Genomic DNA, 18,011 nt, shown 5'->3' with positions numbered 1-18,011 from the left:
AGATTCTTACTTCATGGAGTTTGGAATAGAACTGGAGAAGCAAATAGTAAACAAAGCAAATAGTAAACAAGGGTTGTGGCTCAGTGGTAGAGTGGTCGCCTAGCATGGGTGAGGCACTGGGTTTGATCCTCAGCACCACATAAAAAAATAAATAAATACAATAAAGGTATTGTGTCCATCTACAACTAAAAATATATATATGTTTAAATAAGTAGATAAACAAGATCATATTCAGAAAGTCAAAATATCAAGAAAAAAGCCAAGTAATTCTATTGAAATATATTGGTTAGAAATGTATAAATTTCCAAAATACTTCTAAAAGAATTTAAAGTAGATGTGTTTTAAGAGAATATAAGGACTACAGAGTAGGAGAAAATATCTGCAAAATAGAGATCTGATAAATAATTTATATCTAAAACATACAAAGAACTCTTAAAATTCAACAAGAAATAAAATAATTCAATTAAAAGTTGAGCTGCAGACCTAACACACACCTTACCAAACATGATGCAGATGATAAACGAGCACATGAAAAGATGCTAGGTCTGGAATGTTGCTCAGAGGTAGAGCAAGTACCTTTCTAACAGACACTAAGCCCTGGGCTTGAATCTCAACATCAGGGAGAAAAAATGGTGACAAACATCATTCATCATCAGGGAATTATGAATTAAAACAAAAATAAGAAACTATTAGGGCTGGGATTGTGGCTCAGCGGTAGACCACTTGCCTAGCATGTGTGAGGCACTGGGTTTGATTCTCAGCACCACATACCAATAAATGAATAAAATTTTTTAAAAAAGAAAGAAAAAGAAACTACTACACACATATTAGAATGGTTAAAATGCAAAATAATGGATAACATCAAATGCTAATGAGGATATGGAACAAGAACTCTCACTGCTGGTAGATATGCAAAATGGTAATGGTCATTTTGGAAGACAGTGTAAGAGAAATCCAGCAATCATGTTCCTAGATATATATACAAATTGGAATTTGCATAGAAATTTTTTTTGTTCTTTTCACTTATATATGACAGTACGGAAATGTTTTAGTAGCTTTATTTATTATTATTTAGGCTAGAAATGTTACTCTATTGTAGAGCTCTAGTCTGCTTACCTAGAATGCCTGAGACTTTGTTTCTATTCTCAACACAGCAAAAATAAATAAAATTTTATAAACACAATGTAACTATAATTGCCTAAAACTGGAAGTAACCAAGCTGACCTTCAATAGATGAATGGATACACAAACCCAGGTACACTCATACTTCAGAATATTATTCAGCAATGAAAAGAAACATGTAGGCAGGTGAGATGGAACATATCTGTAATCCCAGCTACTCAGGAGTCTTGCATAAACTAAGCAAGCATTGAGCTATATCCCCCACCCATTAACATATATTTCTAAGTGAAAGAAGCCAATCTGAATGATTTGGCTTAGGAGTCCAACTATTTTGGAAAAGGAAAAATTATGGAGGCTATAATAAAATAAGTGCTAGGGGTTCTGGGAGAGAAAGGAATGATGAACAAATAGGGGGAACACGGGATTTTTAGGGCAGTGTAACTATTTTATATAATAGGATGTGTAACATTCATTTATCAAAATCCTTAACACAAAGTGAACCCTAATGTAAACTATGTCACTATATATTTCTTTTACAGGATTTTGGTAAAAAATGATATAGTGATATTGGTTTATCAAAAGTGTACCACATTAACGTACAATGTTTAATAATGAGTAAACTATGTGAAGGGGTCGTGTATTAAAACTATACTATTTGTTCCATTTTTCTGCTTTAGAAAACAGTCTATTAAACTTTTTGAAGTGGGTATGTCTTGGGGTAGGGCTGTAGCTCAGTGAGAGAGTGCTTACCTAGCATGTGTGAGGCCCTGGGTTCAATTCTCAGCACCACATACAAATAAATAAAATAAATGTTCATCGACAACTAAAAAAAATTTTAAAAGTGAATATGTCTTGGGAGTTGGACGAGGGATATGTAGAAGTGGACAAGAGGCTGCCATCTCTCAAGGTGTATATATTATTTTGTTTTATTTAAAAAAAAAAAAAAAGGACCAAGCCAGGCACAGTGGCATATGCCTGTAATCCCATAATTCAGGAGGCTGAGACAGGAGGATTTCAAATTCAAGGCCAGCCTCAGCAATTTAGCAAGACACTGTCTCAAAATAAAAAACAAAAGGGGTTGGGATGTAGCTCAGTGTCAAGCACTGCTGGGTTCAATTGCCAGTACCAGAAAAAAAAAAAATCTTAAAAAGTACTAGGTTTCTTGGGGCTGGGGATGTGGCTCAAGCAGTAGCGCGCTTGCCTGGCATGCGTGTGGCCCGGGTTAGATCCTCAGCACCACATACAAACAAAGATGTTGTGTCCGCTGAAAACTAAAAAATAAATATTAAAATTCTCTCTCTCTCTCTCTCTCTCTCTCTCTCTCTCTAAAAAAAATTTATAAAAAAAAAGTACTAGGTTTCTTCTTCCCATCTCAAAATGTTTGTTTTAGACTCAATTTTTAAGTTGAACAGTTATTTCTAATGATGTCAATTCTTAAAAGTACTTTTTCACTTAATCTAAAATGTGGTATAATGACTTACACATAAAATAGTGTTACATAGTTTTTCCTTATACCTTTATTGATAAAATTACTCCTAATTTTATTATGGTACACTACTTTAAATTAAAAGCACAGAATTAGAAATGGACTGTAGTTCACCATTTTTAGACATATACATAATATTATATAAACTATAAAAACTCAAAATATGACATTTTATAATTAATGTATAAATGCTCATTTTACATGACATTTACAAATGTCTGAGGGGGAAAATTTTCTGGAATCATTATAAAAATTAATCTAGATCATGTTTCAATATGCCACTTGTATATTACATGTCACCAAACTATTTTTTTAACATAAGTGATAACGATCATGAGTCTCTAAAGGGACTTTGAGAAGCTAGTATGAAAATTTAGTCAAAAAAGGAAACAATAATTGCAAAACAAAACCTTAAGATTACCTTACTTAATTGACACTTTGTTAAGCAGTATTCTAGTCCAACCAAAATAACTTCCAGAAAATATACTTTCAGTCCAGCATGTTTCAAAATGGCATATACTTCCCATAAAGTGAGGTAACTATGCAGTAAAATTTGGCAATAATTTTACAAAGACAAATCAGTGCTAGCACAAAGTTTTCTATTTCCTTTTCATTCTTTTTTTTAAACAGAGGTTAACACAAGCTCTTTCAGAAGTGCAAGGAAAATGAAACTATGCAATCCCTACTTTTGCAGAAGAGGAAACAGAGTCCCAGAAATTGTCATACCCATTTCAGGGCTCTTTTGCACACTCACTATAGTTCCCTGTTCTATTCAAACCATTAATGAACACATTAAAAATCCATCATTTTGAATTATACTTTTTAAAAATCAATTAAAGTAGAAAAATAATGGGGATACACTGAAGTGACTAAACCACTAAAACCACTTCTCTTAATGAACTGGTGCCTTTCATGTTTTTTCCTTATTTTGTAGTTCACAAGAGTAAATAAAACCTACAATCCTGGAACTTTGCTAATCTACCTCATCACCTGATAGCACCAATCACTTCTTGTCATCCTTAAAAATCCACATATTCAAATTCCCATTAAGTCTTGATGGCTGCCCAAATCTAATGTCCATCCAAAGACTTACATTTCTAGTAGGCAGTTTAAATAAAAATAAATTTTTCTGCTGTGTCTAGTGTAGTTACAAAGAGTATGAGGCTTTGGAATAAGAAAGATCTGTATTAAAATCTATATATACACATTGATAAACTCTTGAGATTTGGGGCAAGTTTCTCAACTTTTCTGAGGCACATTTTGCTCACCTGTAGCTATATCTCAGAGAAGTGTAATGTTAGACTACATAAACCTAACATAAAATTTAAGTGTTCAAAATATGTTATTCTCTCCTTTAATGTCATTACAAATATAATATAAAATATCTAAAGTTTAAGTATCAATTCATGAAGTTTTACTCTCCCCACACCTCAGTACCCAGGATTAAACCCAGAGGTGCTCCACAATTAGCCACATCTCCAACCCTTTTTCAAATTTTACTGAGACAAAGTCTATGTTACCTAGGCTGCTTTTGAACTTGTGATCCTTCTGCTTCAGCCTACTGAGTAGCTGGGATTATAGATATGCACCACTGAACCAGCTACATGAGTCCTACTTTCAAAGTTTCTATTTATGTCTACTATTATCAAATAGTAAACAGTTTCTTATCAACTGGCACCTGGTAATTTATAACTTGTCACATTAGTAAAAAATAATCAAAACGGTGTGAAAAGTCTTGCAAATGGCTAAATAAAAGTTTTCTGTTTTATTTTGTTTTGTTTTTTGGTACAGGGGACTGAACCCAAGGGCGCCTTATCATTGAGCTATATCCATCCTGTTTATTTTTTTATATATTTTTCCATCCTGTTTATTTTTAACAGGGTCTTGCTAGGATGCTAAGGGTCTGGTAAGTTGCTAAGGATGGCCTCAAAATTGTGATCCTCCTGCCTCAGCCTACCAAGTCACTGGGATAACAGGCATGTGCCAACATGTCTGGCCAAATAAAAGATTTTTAAGAATTTTGTTTTTAAAAGAAATTCTCTACCCTCAAGAAAAATCATCTTTCCTATACTTTGAAATTCAGTGGCTCTCTTAGGCATTTTAAGTCAAATCATCAAATACAAAGGGGCCACAATATTGAAGGCAAATGGAGTTTGAAAGAGGATGAATAACCATGATATGCTGGAATCAGCAGTTTCCACAGGAAATTAATATGGATATATAATAATGGCGATAATTTGAACTTACAGGGAAATATTGGGGGGAAAGTACAGAGTGCTCTTTCTAGTCTGTAATTTATTGCTTATCAAACAGGGAAAGTGGGGGCTGGGGATGTGGCTCAAGTGGTAGCGCGCTCGCCTGGCATGCGTGTGGCCCGGGTTCGATCCTCAGCACCACATACAAACGAAGATGTTGTGTCCGCCGAGAACTAAGAAAAATAAATAAATGTTAAAATTCTCTCTCTGTCCCTCTCTCTCTCACTCTCTCTTTAAAAAAAAAAAAAAAAAAAAAAAACAGGGAAAGTGGGGATTATGTTGCTCTAACGAGCGATTATCTAAATTTAAAATTCGTGAAGTCATAAAAATAAAACTATTGTAATTATTTTAGAATGTGTGACATGCTTTTCAAATTAACAATAAAAGAATACAACCCATGTGTCTTGATTTCCCCCCCATTACAACAATATAGGAACAAATTGCTACATTTTATTATTTTTCTATATTCTAACATAATTATTTTGTTTTTTTTTACAATTACTGCAAACATTTTAATGTGCATAATTATTTTGTATTCCACTAATGTTATACCAAGATGAATAACAATTAAAATATACCCACTCTGTAATAATAGCTGAATATAAACTATCATGCTAAGTAACTTCTCACAACTTTAACCCCTTCTATACTCAAGCATATTTTTAATATTGTCCCATACTTCTGTATGATTAATTTATTTCCCTTTTCCTACTGCTAATCATCCACCTATGCTTTGCATGATCCCACTTTTCTTACATACTTTAGAACTTTGTTGTGTGTGTGGTCACTTTATAGCTTTCCTGACTCACTCCTCAATTCTTGAAAAACTTAACCTGAAAAAAGCTCCTGGAGGAGCTAGAGTTGAAGCTCAGTGGTAGAGCACTTGCCTAGCATGTGGGACACTGGGTTCGATTCTCAGCATGTCATATACATAAATGAATAAAGTAAAAGTCCATGAACATCTAAAATAAATGTGTTAAAAATATAATCTTCTTTTTAAAAAAAACTCCTGGAAAAACAAAACTCTTCAAACTGCTGGTATCAATGAGGATGTATGCTAGAGAAAGCAGAATGACTGAGGGAAAGAATACCTAGCTTTAAAGTCAGGGCATTTATAAGATGTGTAAACTTGGACCTATTCCTTGGCCTCTCTGAATCTAAAATGCTTAATCTTTCAAACAGGAAAAATTAACACATACTGATGAGGGCTGAATAAGAATGAATATGAAGAACATATAATTTGCATTCTCAGTAGGCTTTGTCTACTCAGATCGGTGGTTCACAATGTTTTTTATTTTTTCAAAACTCTAGGAAATCCAAATATTCCTTTTCCTACTCACTGAAATCCATATCTTTGTCTATAAATTTCATGAGATCTAAATTCCATTTTATCCCCAATACTAGCTCAGAAACTTGTATATGTTAGAGGTTTGTGTGGAGAAAAGATAATTTAGTAGAGAAATTACTGTATATTTTTAATGTCTACTAGGATTGAATAAATTAAGTTTCCTTTTTCTTTTTTAAAATTTTTTTTATTTTTATTTATTTATTTATTTTTTTTTAGTTTTCAGTGGACACAACATCTTTATTTTATTTTATTTTTTATGTAGTGCTGAGGATCAAACCCAGCGCCCCATGCATGCCAGGCGAGCACGCTACCGCTTAAGCCACATTCCCAGCCCAAAGTTTCCTTTTTCAATAGTTAAAAACAATTTTAAAAATTACATTGCCTACGGTATTTTTCTAGCTTACTTCCCAGGAGAATTTGATTAATAGAAAAAGGATACTTATGTTTACAAGTCCTTTCCTTCTTAAAAGCTCAAAGGTTTTCTCATCAATCCTTATAATCATCTCTGAGATAAATGGAGATGGGGCAAATAGAATTATGAATTCATAATCCATAAGAGTTCATAAATTCCACAGTAAAATTTCCATCTAAGTTTTCAATTTATATGTACTTTATCATAACTCTCTTTCTGAATTCACATAAGGTACCTAATTTTCTTATTACATTAGAATATTCTGGTCTGTACCAAAAATATTTTTGTCATTTAAGAAAACAAAAATTTTATAAAGTGTTATATATAGTAAGTGAAACAGAATAACATAAAAATGATCAATTTAATCTCCTAAACTACCCTGTTCAGTCTACTGACCATAGTTCTACTTCAGCTAACAAATACAAACTAAAATATTTAGGAATTAGACACAGTCTCAGCTTCAGCTTCCTTCTACTACCCATATTGGTTCTTTTGTGCTAGGACTTTCTAATAAACTTCGCTGACTGATCAGCCAAAAACCATCCTTGCCTTTTCCTCTGTCAACAGAGTCCTTCTTTTGTTCAGGCAACACCCAGGAAATAAATTATGATCGATTAACTTATCTTGGCAGTCCTGATCCCCTTTTCCAGTGATTGGTCTAAGACTTGCTTCCTAGAACTGTCCAGTTAGTTGAAGGAAGATGCTAGGGATTCTTAGAGCATAGCTAGAGAAACAGGCTCTTTTGTCCCAACCTCAGTCAATTTCTTTGCAATTAGAAGGCTGTCAGGATGAATCTGATAATTAAGAGCTGAACTACTATTTTGAGACCAAGAGGGGAAGACCAAGAGAATTTCCATGATCCTGACACTGTACCCAGATACAACTGAGTCTAAGAGCTTCTTTATATCTAAAATAAATGTTATGATTGTCTAAGTCACTGAGGGTCAAATACTCTGTCCCTTCAAATTGAAAGTATCCTAATTAATCTACTTGTTACTTCTGTACTACCATACAGTCTTCACAAGAGCCCAATGAAAATTACTCACTTTAAGGGGTTTTGTCTATTTTTATGGATTAGAAAACTAAGGATTAGTAAAGTTACATAGTTAATAATAACAAAGTTGAAATTTGAATCCAGATCTAACATTGAACTTTGCATTTTATTTTTCTTTTATGATACTGGGGATTGAACACAGGGACACTCTACTACTGAGCTATATTCCCAGTTCTTTTTATTTTGAGAGAGTCTTGCTAAATTGTTCAGGCTGAACTTGAACTTGCAATCCTGCTTCAGCCTCCTGAATAGCTGAGATAGCAGGCATGCACCAATGCACCTGGCTCCTCACATTCTTTTTAAAAATACAAAATTCCGGGGCTGGGGTTGTGGCTCATCGGTAGAGCACTTGCCTTGCATATGAGGCACTAAGTTCAATCCTCAGCACCACATAAAATAAATAAACAAAATAAAGGTATTGCGTCCATCTACAACTAAAAAAAAAAAAATTACAAGATTCCTTTTCTTCCTTAATTACAACTTGTGTTTAAAAAAAAAACAAACTTGTAAGTTGTGTTATTAGCTATCAGAATGTGAGGAGAGCTAAAGAATATCAATTATTCTTATAATCTTGCCATAAGGATCTAAAGTCTGCAACTCTATTTTGTATTTAATTTATATTGGGAAAAAGACAAGAATACATATGTCAATATATTAAGTCCCAGATTGTCTACTATAATGGCAAAAAAATCCCACCTAAAAAAGTGAGATGGAGGGCTGGGCTGTAGCTCAGTGGCAGAATACTTGCCTAGCATGTGTGAGGCACTAGGTTTGATCCCTAGTACCACATAAAAATAAACAAACAAAATAAAGGGATGCTGTCCATCTACAACTACAAAAAAATTTTTTTAAAGAAAGATGGAGGGCTGGGGTTGCAGCTTAGTGGTACAGTGCTTGCCTAGCATTTGTGAGGCACTGGATTTGATCCTCACATATAAATAAATAAAATAAAGGTATTATGTCCACTTACAACTAAAAAAAATTTTTTTTTAAAAAATGAGATGGAGTCTTAAGTCTAATAGTCAATTTTTTAAAAAGTAAAAAAAAATATGAACCACAAATATTTTCTAAGCTGAAAGAACAAACTTCCTTATTTCAAATGATCTCATTAACTAAGTATGTGTCAATATAGAAACCACAAAGTTAACACTTCCTCAATTCTCATCTCTTCATAGAAACTGATTCAGTATAAATCTTGGCAATAAGCAAGGTCATTTTTTATATAGAAATTTATTAGAACTGGATTTTTAAAAGCTATTTATTATGTTTTCTCAAACACAAATTTATATACAGAATACTGCTTTATTAATTTCTAACTCAGCATTACAAAATGAACATGCCAGGTTTCTGAGCTGATACATGCATCTTACCTTCCCACATGCTCTGCAATGATGCCTCCTTTTAGTGAATGTAAACCGGGCTTCACATTTCATGCAATTTGGAGCCTGGGAATCTGGTACCCATACTGGAGCCACCTCCCCCAGAGTGGTAAATGGCTTTCTGGCAGAAATTCCAAACTGACCAGCTCTGAGATCATTATCTGGGCTATCTGGAGCTATTCCAAGGCACGGTCTACTGGAGATCTCAGCCTCATAACTTTCTAAATGTTCTCCATTTGTATCAGTAATAGAGATGTTTCCCAAAGATGCATTGCATACATTGGTTGCTGAGTTTTCTCCCACTTTTGCTTTCCCAAGAATATCATTTTTGTTTTTAATATTATTTCCACTGTTTGCAGGAAGGTCATTTTGTAAATGATCTGATAATGGCTTTGGAATTTGAAGTTTAAGATTAGAAGGTTGCTTGGGTCTTGCACCACCAAAAGGAACACTGATAGACTGCAAGTTTGCTACTATCTTGGGGGAAGATTGTCCAAGCAATGATGGAACTTGACTACAGAAGTTTTGTAAATAATTTTTCTTCATGAGGTCACCAGTGCTGTTTAAAAGCAGTCCACTCGCTTCTGTAGCCTCATTTCCTCTCTGTTCGTAAATATTTGAGTAGCATTCTGACTTGCTCTCTTCTATTTCTTTTTCTTCTGTTACTGAATCTTCTTTGGAAGGTAATGTCTTTGGAACAAAAGAAACAACTGGGCTCTGCATTCCATAGGAATCACAACCATTAGAGAGAGAATTTGCTGCTGGTGTATCTATAACAGTGGAGAAATCACATCCTTCACCTTCATTCATGCAAGTTCCTTGTAAAACTATACCTGCATCTACTGTTCCAACACACTTTACTGCACCATCACCATTAGTGGCCTCAGGCTGACTAACCTGTAAAAACTTTTCATTTTCTTCATTTACTTGGGTATCATTCATCTCATGTGGTTTAGTCAATTTCCAATTTGTCATCTCCTGAGAGTCAGAGAAATGCTCTGTTATATTAAGAAATTCTGTAGTGCCAAGAATTTCTTCATGTTCATAACCTTCATCTTCATCAGCCCTAACATTAGTAGGCACAAGGCAATCTGAAAACTGTTCACAGTTATTGTCCCTTCCAGACCCCTTAGGCATGTCTGGTTTGAGACACAAAGCTAAACCAGACCTCAGGGATTCTTCAGTTGATCTCTCACATGTTGGCTCTTTTTTTGTCAAAATCTCCTCACTCAAGTGGGAAAAGGAGTTTGGACTCCCTAAATCTGTCTTAGGAGAGCTGTTTTTGTCTGTGAGATCTTCGCCTGGTATATAGTTCTCTTGCTTTTTAACATCAGGACCTCCATCTATTCCCTGGGATGAGATTTCTGACTCAGATGTTAAACTTGTAATAACAGGCATGTAGGGATCTCTATTTATATTTTCATCATCCTTTAATTGTAAAGGGGAACAGATATTGGCTAGATTATCAGTTGAAGCAGTACATAGATGGTTAACAGAGTCCTCCTCTGCTTTTGGTCTATCCAATAGATCCATTTGCTTTTCAGAGTTTATATCTTTTTCAGTGGACCCATTCATACTAATACTTAATTGATCAGATTGTCTATTTTCATTATCTAATGAACAGCTAAAAGAATCCATGAGAGATTGACTATTATAATCATTACAATCCTGCAAATCACTTTGTAATGTTCTTTTATCACAATTATGCATGACAGCTACCACAAGAACATTCTTCTCATCTGGCAGACAAGTTAGGTTTCCACATTTCTTATCTCCCACTTCAACAGCAATGCGTTGATCATCCTGGTTGTAGTTTCTCTTAATTAACTGATCCTCTGCAATGGCATTTTCATCAATCCACATTGTGGCAATCTCTGGATTTAGACTACAGTCCTGTCCATTAGCACAATGATCTTCTCCTTCCCTGGTCAGGGGAGATGAATGAGCCAGAGAGAAGATTTTTAACTGTGGTTGTGATTCACTAGAAATTGCAGGTTCATTCACACTGGCCAATGCAGAGTTAAATGACAGTTGGTGAGAAGAGGGATCTAGAATCTTATTCCACTTTGTGTCCAATAAAGTAGAAGAAATTGTTTCATCTGAAAAAAAAAAAAGTAGTTGCAGTAAGTTTGCTGATAACATTGAAATGCTACTAGGGCTAAGTTAATCAACATTGCCAACTATACTCTGAAAATGAAACATACCTAGGATATGTGAAAATAAAATATTCCTAGAATATAAAGGTATATAATTTTTTGCTAGGAATAAAAAATATATTTAAGACAATTCCTATAATCATGTCATCAGATTGTAATATTTGAGAACTATCAAAGAACAAAAGAATTCAATGTTAATCTAATAAAATTAAACTGACCCTCATACCTAAGAAAGGGGAAAGCACCTTTGGATTGTTTGTGTATACAAGGCTGGGCACAGACTAATAATCTAAGATCAGGGGAAAAACAGAAAAGTAGTGAGGATAGAGTAACTGAGTGGGAAAGAAAATGAATAAATTTTTCTATGGAGACTGAATGCTCATATAAAGTACATCATGAATGGGATGTAGGTTACATGGTTACCTCCATTTGTCAAAACTGTATAGTTAGCCAGAAGTGGGAGTGCATGCCTCTACTCCTAACTACTGGGGATGCTGAGATGGGAGGCTCTCCAAAGCCCACAAGTTCAAAACCAGCCTGAACAATTTAGCAAAACACTGTCTCAAACAGAGGGGGGGCGGGAAACCTGTGGAGTTAAGATCTATGCACTTTAAGGAATAAAAAGTTTGCCTTTATAAAACTGTAATAAAAGACTGGCTCTGGGCTCAATCCTCAGGGAAGGAAGGAAGGAAGGAAGGAAGGAAGGAAGGAAGGAAGGAAGGAAGGAAGGAAGGAAGATAGAAAAGAAAAAACTGTAGAAAAAAACAAGAAACAGGAAGTGAGAAACAAAGTTATAAATTAAAACTGGCAGCAGGTCAATAACTATATTGAAGGTGGATGATGGATGTACTGAGGTTGTACCTTTTATGGTTTTTTTGGTTTGGGTTTTTTTTCAGTATTGGGGATTAAACTTGGGCACTCAACCACTGTGCCACATCTCCAGCTCTATTTTGTATTTTATTTAGAGATAGCATTTCACTATTTCACTGAGTTGCTTAGCGCCTCACTCTTGCTGAGGCTGACTTTGAACCCATGATCCTCCTGCCTCAATCTCCCAAGTCACTGGGATTATAGGTGTGTGCCAGTGCACCCGGCTATGTTTTTTTTTTTTTTTAAGTTTGCTACAGTATGTGAAATTCATCTTGAAACCATGTCATAGTACATTATTATTTAGGTTTGTATTTATATTATCTGAGGACATTTGGCAAAAGTATTTATCTAATTAAATCAATTTACTTACAGTTTATAATTTAGAATGATTTCATATAACATTTCTGTTTACTTTTTAATAAATCAAGTTGTAGTGCTATTGTGTATGTCTAAGTTGGAAAAATAAGAAATAAGGCACTCAGCCTTTCCTACTTTCTTCTGCCAATAATTTATAATCATGGTGCTGAAATTATGCAGATATATCTGCATCAATTTTCAGTGCACCCTTAGCACCTTATTCATATCTTTATTAAGGCATTTACTACATTGTAATACAATGGCTTATTTACCTCCTTTTATCCACTGAGTAATTTCTGAAGGCAGAAATCATTTCATTCCATTTGTGTAACCCCTCACTTTGCACAATGCATAGTATATAGTAGGTATACAATAAATACATGACGAGTATATACCACAGCAAAAGGACTGGACTGGGTAAATAGAAGATTTAAATGATAGCTCATTTCTCTATAAAGTATACAATCTAGTTAGGAAAATCAAAATACATGCAATATACATGAATATCTAATTGGCAGTATAGAGTGGCCTACATATTTGCAAATTATTATGTGGGAACAGAAAATAAATTTGGAGAAGAAAGGCATGCAGGTAGGATACCTGGGATTGAACTCAGGGGCACTTGGCCACTGAGCCACATCCCCAGCATATTTTGTATTTTTTTTAGAGACAGGGTCTCACTGAGTTGCTTAGTGCCTCGCTTTTGCCAAGGCTGGCTTTGAACTCACAATCTTCCTGCCTCAGCCTCCTGAGCAGCTGGGATTACAGGTGTGCACAACTGCACCAGGCTAGAAAGGCATTTTTCCAGGATAAAGTAAGTGAGCTTACAGAGACAGAAGGAACTGGATAAGCTTCAGAAAGTTTTAAGATTGAAAATGGAGGCATTTATAAGTAGGGAATAAGAAAAAAGCATAGCCTCAAACTTCAGAATTTAAAAGAATAATTAGTAAATCAGTTTGGGATAAGAAAAAAACTAGCATAAGAAAACAGTGAAATGAAGCTACAAATAAATCATAAAATATCCAATTGTGTAAAGAACAGCCTTAGTATCCTCTGAATTACTAAGTCTAAAATTTAAATCCAAATTTAGGCTGGCAAATATTTGAGATTTAGTAATTTGAATTTTCTTTTTTAAATAAGCTGGTTCCTGGAAATAAAAAAGAGATACTCTTCTACAAGAATATCTAATAATATTCAAACAGGAATGATGAGGTATTAAAATTTTCAATTTTAATCATTTCAATTTTAATCATTCAATCACCACTACCAGGCATAAAGTTAAGTACTGAGTATAATCAACAGGCCATTTGTGGGATATTTTGCATTTATAGAAGGAAATAAAGTAATACAGAATGAGAAATCATTTCATTTAAAGCATACTCTCTAAGGTACCAGGTTAGAGATGATAGTTTTTAATGCAACTGGTACTAAGATTCAAAAAACTAAGTTCAAACGAAAGTAACACATAGTTACAACCAAAAAGCAGGTGTTGGAAATCCTTCTTAACTGAAGGAGTTGTTGTGGTTTTATTTATTTGTTTGTTTATTTATTTATTTTTGCAAGTAAGTGCTATATTTTATAAGACATTTTTACAGATTCGAACAAAATATACTGTAAAACAACTATACACAAAATACCCTACTAGTCTACAAAAGTCACAAAGAGATTAATGTAATAAACTAATGGTTTAGAGTCAATGATATTCTGGAAGTATAGTATTTGTAGGATTAGGTAAAATACCTAGATATCTAGTGACTTAAGTAACTATAATACACCGAGAGTTAAACTGAAGAAAGTATTAAGAAAATATTTATATAAATGGATGAAACTCAGAGGAAAATATATTTTCTGACTTGATATGTTACAAAACCTACCTAGATCCAATAAAATTCCAAATCATCAGATTTCTCATTTACATGAATTAGAAAGAGCCTAAAGATACAGGCTATGTAGGGTCATCAATGAGAAAATATGAGAAAGATAGCCATTACAGATAAACTTTTCCTTCCTTTTCCCTTCTCATCTCTATGATCTCATATTCTATTGAGGGCTTATTCCATCACAGACACAAAATAATGAAATCAAAACTAAATCTCATCCCAACGGCTATCAAAGAGTAACTTGAATCACTGGCTATCTTGAAGGTTTGTAGACCATTACTAAAAATCAAGTCTTTAGATGTAAAAAATATTACTTCATAAATTTGTTATATACTATTTCTGTTAGAAATAGAAAAAAAGGGGGGGGAGTGGGAGAGGTAAAAGAGATTTAATTATGGCTTATGCCTTTAAGTCAACTTGAGAGGACAATTTAGGGAAAAGGCTTCTCTAAATGAAGCCAATCTTAGGCAGACATTTCTAGACTGAGATTTGAGAACTTATAATTTAATTAACCATATTGGCAGTTACTAAAAAATGTAAATCTTTTAAAGTTAGTTTTAAAATATATCTTTACTTTAATATACTGGGCAACTGGTATGGTTTGGATATGAGATGTCTCCCAAATTCTCATGTGTAAGACAATGCAAGGTTTGGAGGAGAAAAGATTGGATTATAACCTTGACCTAATCAGTAAGCCAATTCCTGATGGGATTAACTGGAGGCAGGTAGGGTATAGCTGGAAGAAGTGGTTCATTGAGGGCATGGCTATGGGGTATGTATTTTGTATCTGGAGAGTGAAGTCTCTCTGTTTCCTGATCACCATGTGAACTGCTTCCCTCTGCCACACCCTTTCTCCATGATGTTCTGCCTCACCTCCAACCCCGAGGAATAGAGCCAGCATTCTATGGACTAAGACCTCTGAAACCATGAGCCCTCAAATAAATTTTTCCTCCCCTAAAATTGTTCTAGTCAAATCTTTTAGTTGCAGCAGCGAAAAAACTGACTAAAACAGAAGCAATATGGAAGAGTTATTTTTTCTTTTTTTTTGGGGGGGGGGCTATCAGGGATTGAACTCAGGAGCACTGATCACTGAGCCACATCCCCATCCCTATTTTGTTTTTTATTTAGACAAGGTCTCATCAAGTTGCTTAGTGCCTCACTTTTCTTTTTTTTATTATTTTTTAGTTGTCAATGGATCTTTATTTTTATTTATTTATATGCAGTGCTGAGAATCAAACCCAGTGCCTCACACATGCTAGGCATGTGCTGTATCATTGAGAGCCCCATGCCTCCTCATTTTTGCTGAGGCTGGCTCTGAACTCTGGATCCTTCTGACTCTGCCTCTTGAGCTCGTCTTAGACATAAACTGATTGTTTAAAGTAGGTAGAGCTTAGGCTTCCTGGATCCTACTCTTGCCACTTGTTAGCAAGGTAACTTTGAGGAAATTGCTTGACCTCTCTATGCCTCTATTCTCATCCATAAAATGGAAATTAGAAGATCAACTTTCATTGGATTGTTTTAAACATTAAATGATATAATCCATGTAAGTATCTGGCACATAATATTAAGAAATGTTATTTCTTCCTCTGGATATATATCATTATTGTCTTGACTCTTTTTTTAAAGTACCACATCTTTGCTGGGTAGTGGTGCACACATATAATCCCAGATACTTGGGAGCCTGAGATAGAAGGATTGCAAGTTTAAGACCAATCAGGTTAATTTAGCAGCACCAGGTCTCACAATAAAAAGTTTTAAAAAGGGATGGAGATGTAGCTCATGGTAGAGTGCTTGCTTATCATGCACAAGGCCATGGGTTCAATCTCTAGTACCATAAAAAAAAAAAAGTCTACTTCCTTTTAGATCCTCACAGTCTCTTTCTCCATATCGTAAACCCAAATAGAGTCACCAATGTAAATTTTTACCTTCGTTTTGTTCAAATTCATCTAACACCTTGTCCAGGTTGTAAGCTTCTGCTTGGAAGTAATTCTCCATCAGTGAGGAAACTCCACTCAAGAGACTTGTTTAACCTAAAAAGCACATCAAATTTGTTTTACACTTTGAATTATTAAACCATAGCTTATAAATCTTAAATATACAAGGATAAAATCTCTTCTAAATCTATGCAGACAATGGTAAACAATAAAACCTCATGCCATCTGATATATTTTAAAATCTTTAAGTTAATAAATTCTAGAAGCCTGTAACTTTACAATCACCAAAATACAAACAGCCCTCCATATCTATGGGTTCTACAACTCTAAATTAGATCTACTACAGATGGAAAATATTCAGGAAAAAACTCACATCTGTACTGAATACAAATATTTTTTTACATTATTCCCTAAAAAATACAGTATAACTACTATTTACCTAGCATTTACATTGTATTTGGTTTTATAAGTAAGCTAGAGATGATTTAAAGTATATTGGAGGATATTCATAGGTTACATGCAAATACTATGCCACTTTATATATGATATTTGGGCATCTGTGGACTTTGGTATCCTTAGGGGTCCTGGAACCAATTCACCATGCATTCTAAGAGGCAACTATAAAACAAACATAGAAGATATACTTGATGGCTCAACAAACTTTTTTCAAGGCTGAGGCAAGAGGATCGCAAGTTCAAAGCCAGCCACAGCAGTTTATAATTTAGTTAATAGTAAACAATGTTAAGTAAGAAAATTTAAATAATAAATTACTTTAATATCAATTCAATATGAGACACTATGATTTAATTGTCAGATAAAATTAATAGAAAAGCTCTACAGATTAAATACTCTAGAAATTCAAGAAGTCCATAATTCTTATTTGAGATCTTAGCTCAAATATCACTTTCACAGGAAGTATTCTCTGAACCTCCAAGAAAGATAATGGCTCACCTTATAATCTGTCAGCACCACATTCTTTTCCTTTATAAAATTTATCACCATCTATAAATATATGCCAGTGTGATTATTTATATCAAGCTCTCCTACGTGACTATAGGTAGGCACTCTCCAGACTGTGTTCACCATGTACCCCCAAAGATTAGACAGAACATGATGTGATATCCACTCAATGATACTTATGGAATGAATACATGAACAATGTATTATTGGTCAATAAGTTCTACTGAATTACAATTACAATTACTAAAAAAGGCACGCACCAAAAATGTTCTGAACAGGTTAATGGTTATTAAGAAGAGAATGCTCACAGTACCTCAATGTATCATTCCAAAGTTGAATTATTAATTTCCAAGGAGAAAATATATATTTATAATGAAGAGATATGACAAACACCACCCTAACGAAATGTTCTCACAGAATAACCAATAGTTCAACATGCCAGCATGTGCATTTTCTAATGTGATACAATGACAAGTACAAAGCATCACCTATATAGTTTTTTGTTTTGTTTTGGTTTGGATTTTTTAGTACTGGAGATTGGAGCCCAGGGTGCTCTACCACTGAACTACATTCCCAGCTTTTTTTTTTTTTTTTTTTTTTTTTTTTTTTTTTTTTTTGGAGACAGGGTTTCACTAGTTGCTTAGCCTGGCCTCAAACTCGTGATCCTCTTGCCTCAGCCTCTCAAGTAGCTGGGATTGTAGACATGTACCACTGTGTCCACCTATACAGTATTCTTGCTAAAAATACTTAGCCTGAATTTAATCATGAGGAAACTATTAGGCACATCTAGAATGTAAA

At 34.2% G+C, this 18,011-nt stretch overlaps 1 protein-coding gene across 2 annotated transcripts in view; it reads right to left on the bottom strand.

Moving 5' to 3' along the window:
* The window catches only part of Zfyve9 (zinc finger FYVE-type containing 9), a 193,966-nt gene that overhangs the window by 92,930 nt on the left and 83,025 nt on the right, over window positions 1-18,011 (bottom strand). For both annotated transcript variants that reach the window (XM_026382175.2, XM_026382170.2), the window contains exons 3-4: window positions 16,245-16,349; window positions 9,048-11,155 (exon numbers count right to left, since the gene is read on the bottom strand). In XM_026382175.2, coding sequence (XP_026237960.2) covers window positions 9,048-11,155; window positions 16,245-16,314 — 2,178 coding nt within the window. In that variant the 5' untranslated portion in view covers window positions 16,315-16,349. The remainder of the gene's footprint in view (window positions 1-9,047; window positions 11,156-16,244; window positions 16,350-18,011) is intronic.

The sequence above is a fragment of the Urocitellus parryii genome, chromosome 11, assembly GCF_045843805.1.
Source record: "Urocitellus parryii isolate mUroPar1 chromosome 11, mUroPar1.hap1, whole genome shotgun sequence".
In the NCBI taxonomy this organism is placed as follows: domain Eukaryota; kingdom Metazoa; phylum Chordata; class Mammalia; order Rodentia; family Sciuridae; genus Urocitellus; species Urocitellus parryii.
The sequence above is the reverse complement of the archived record's forward strand: the minus strand, read 5'-3'. Positions and strand labels throughout refer to the sequence as shown.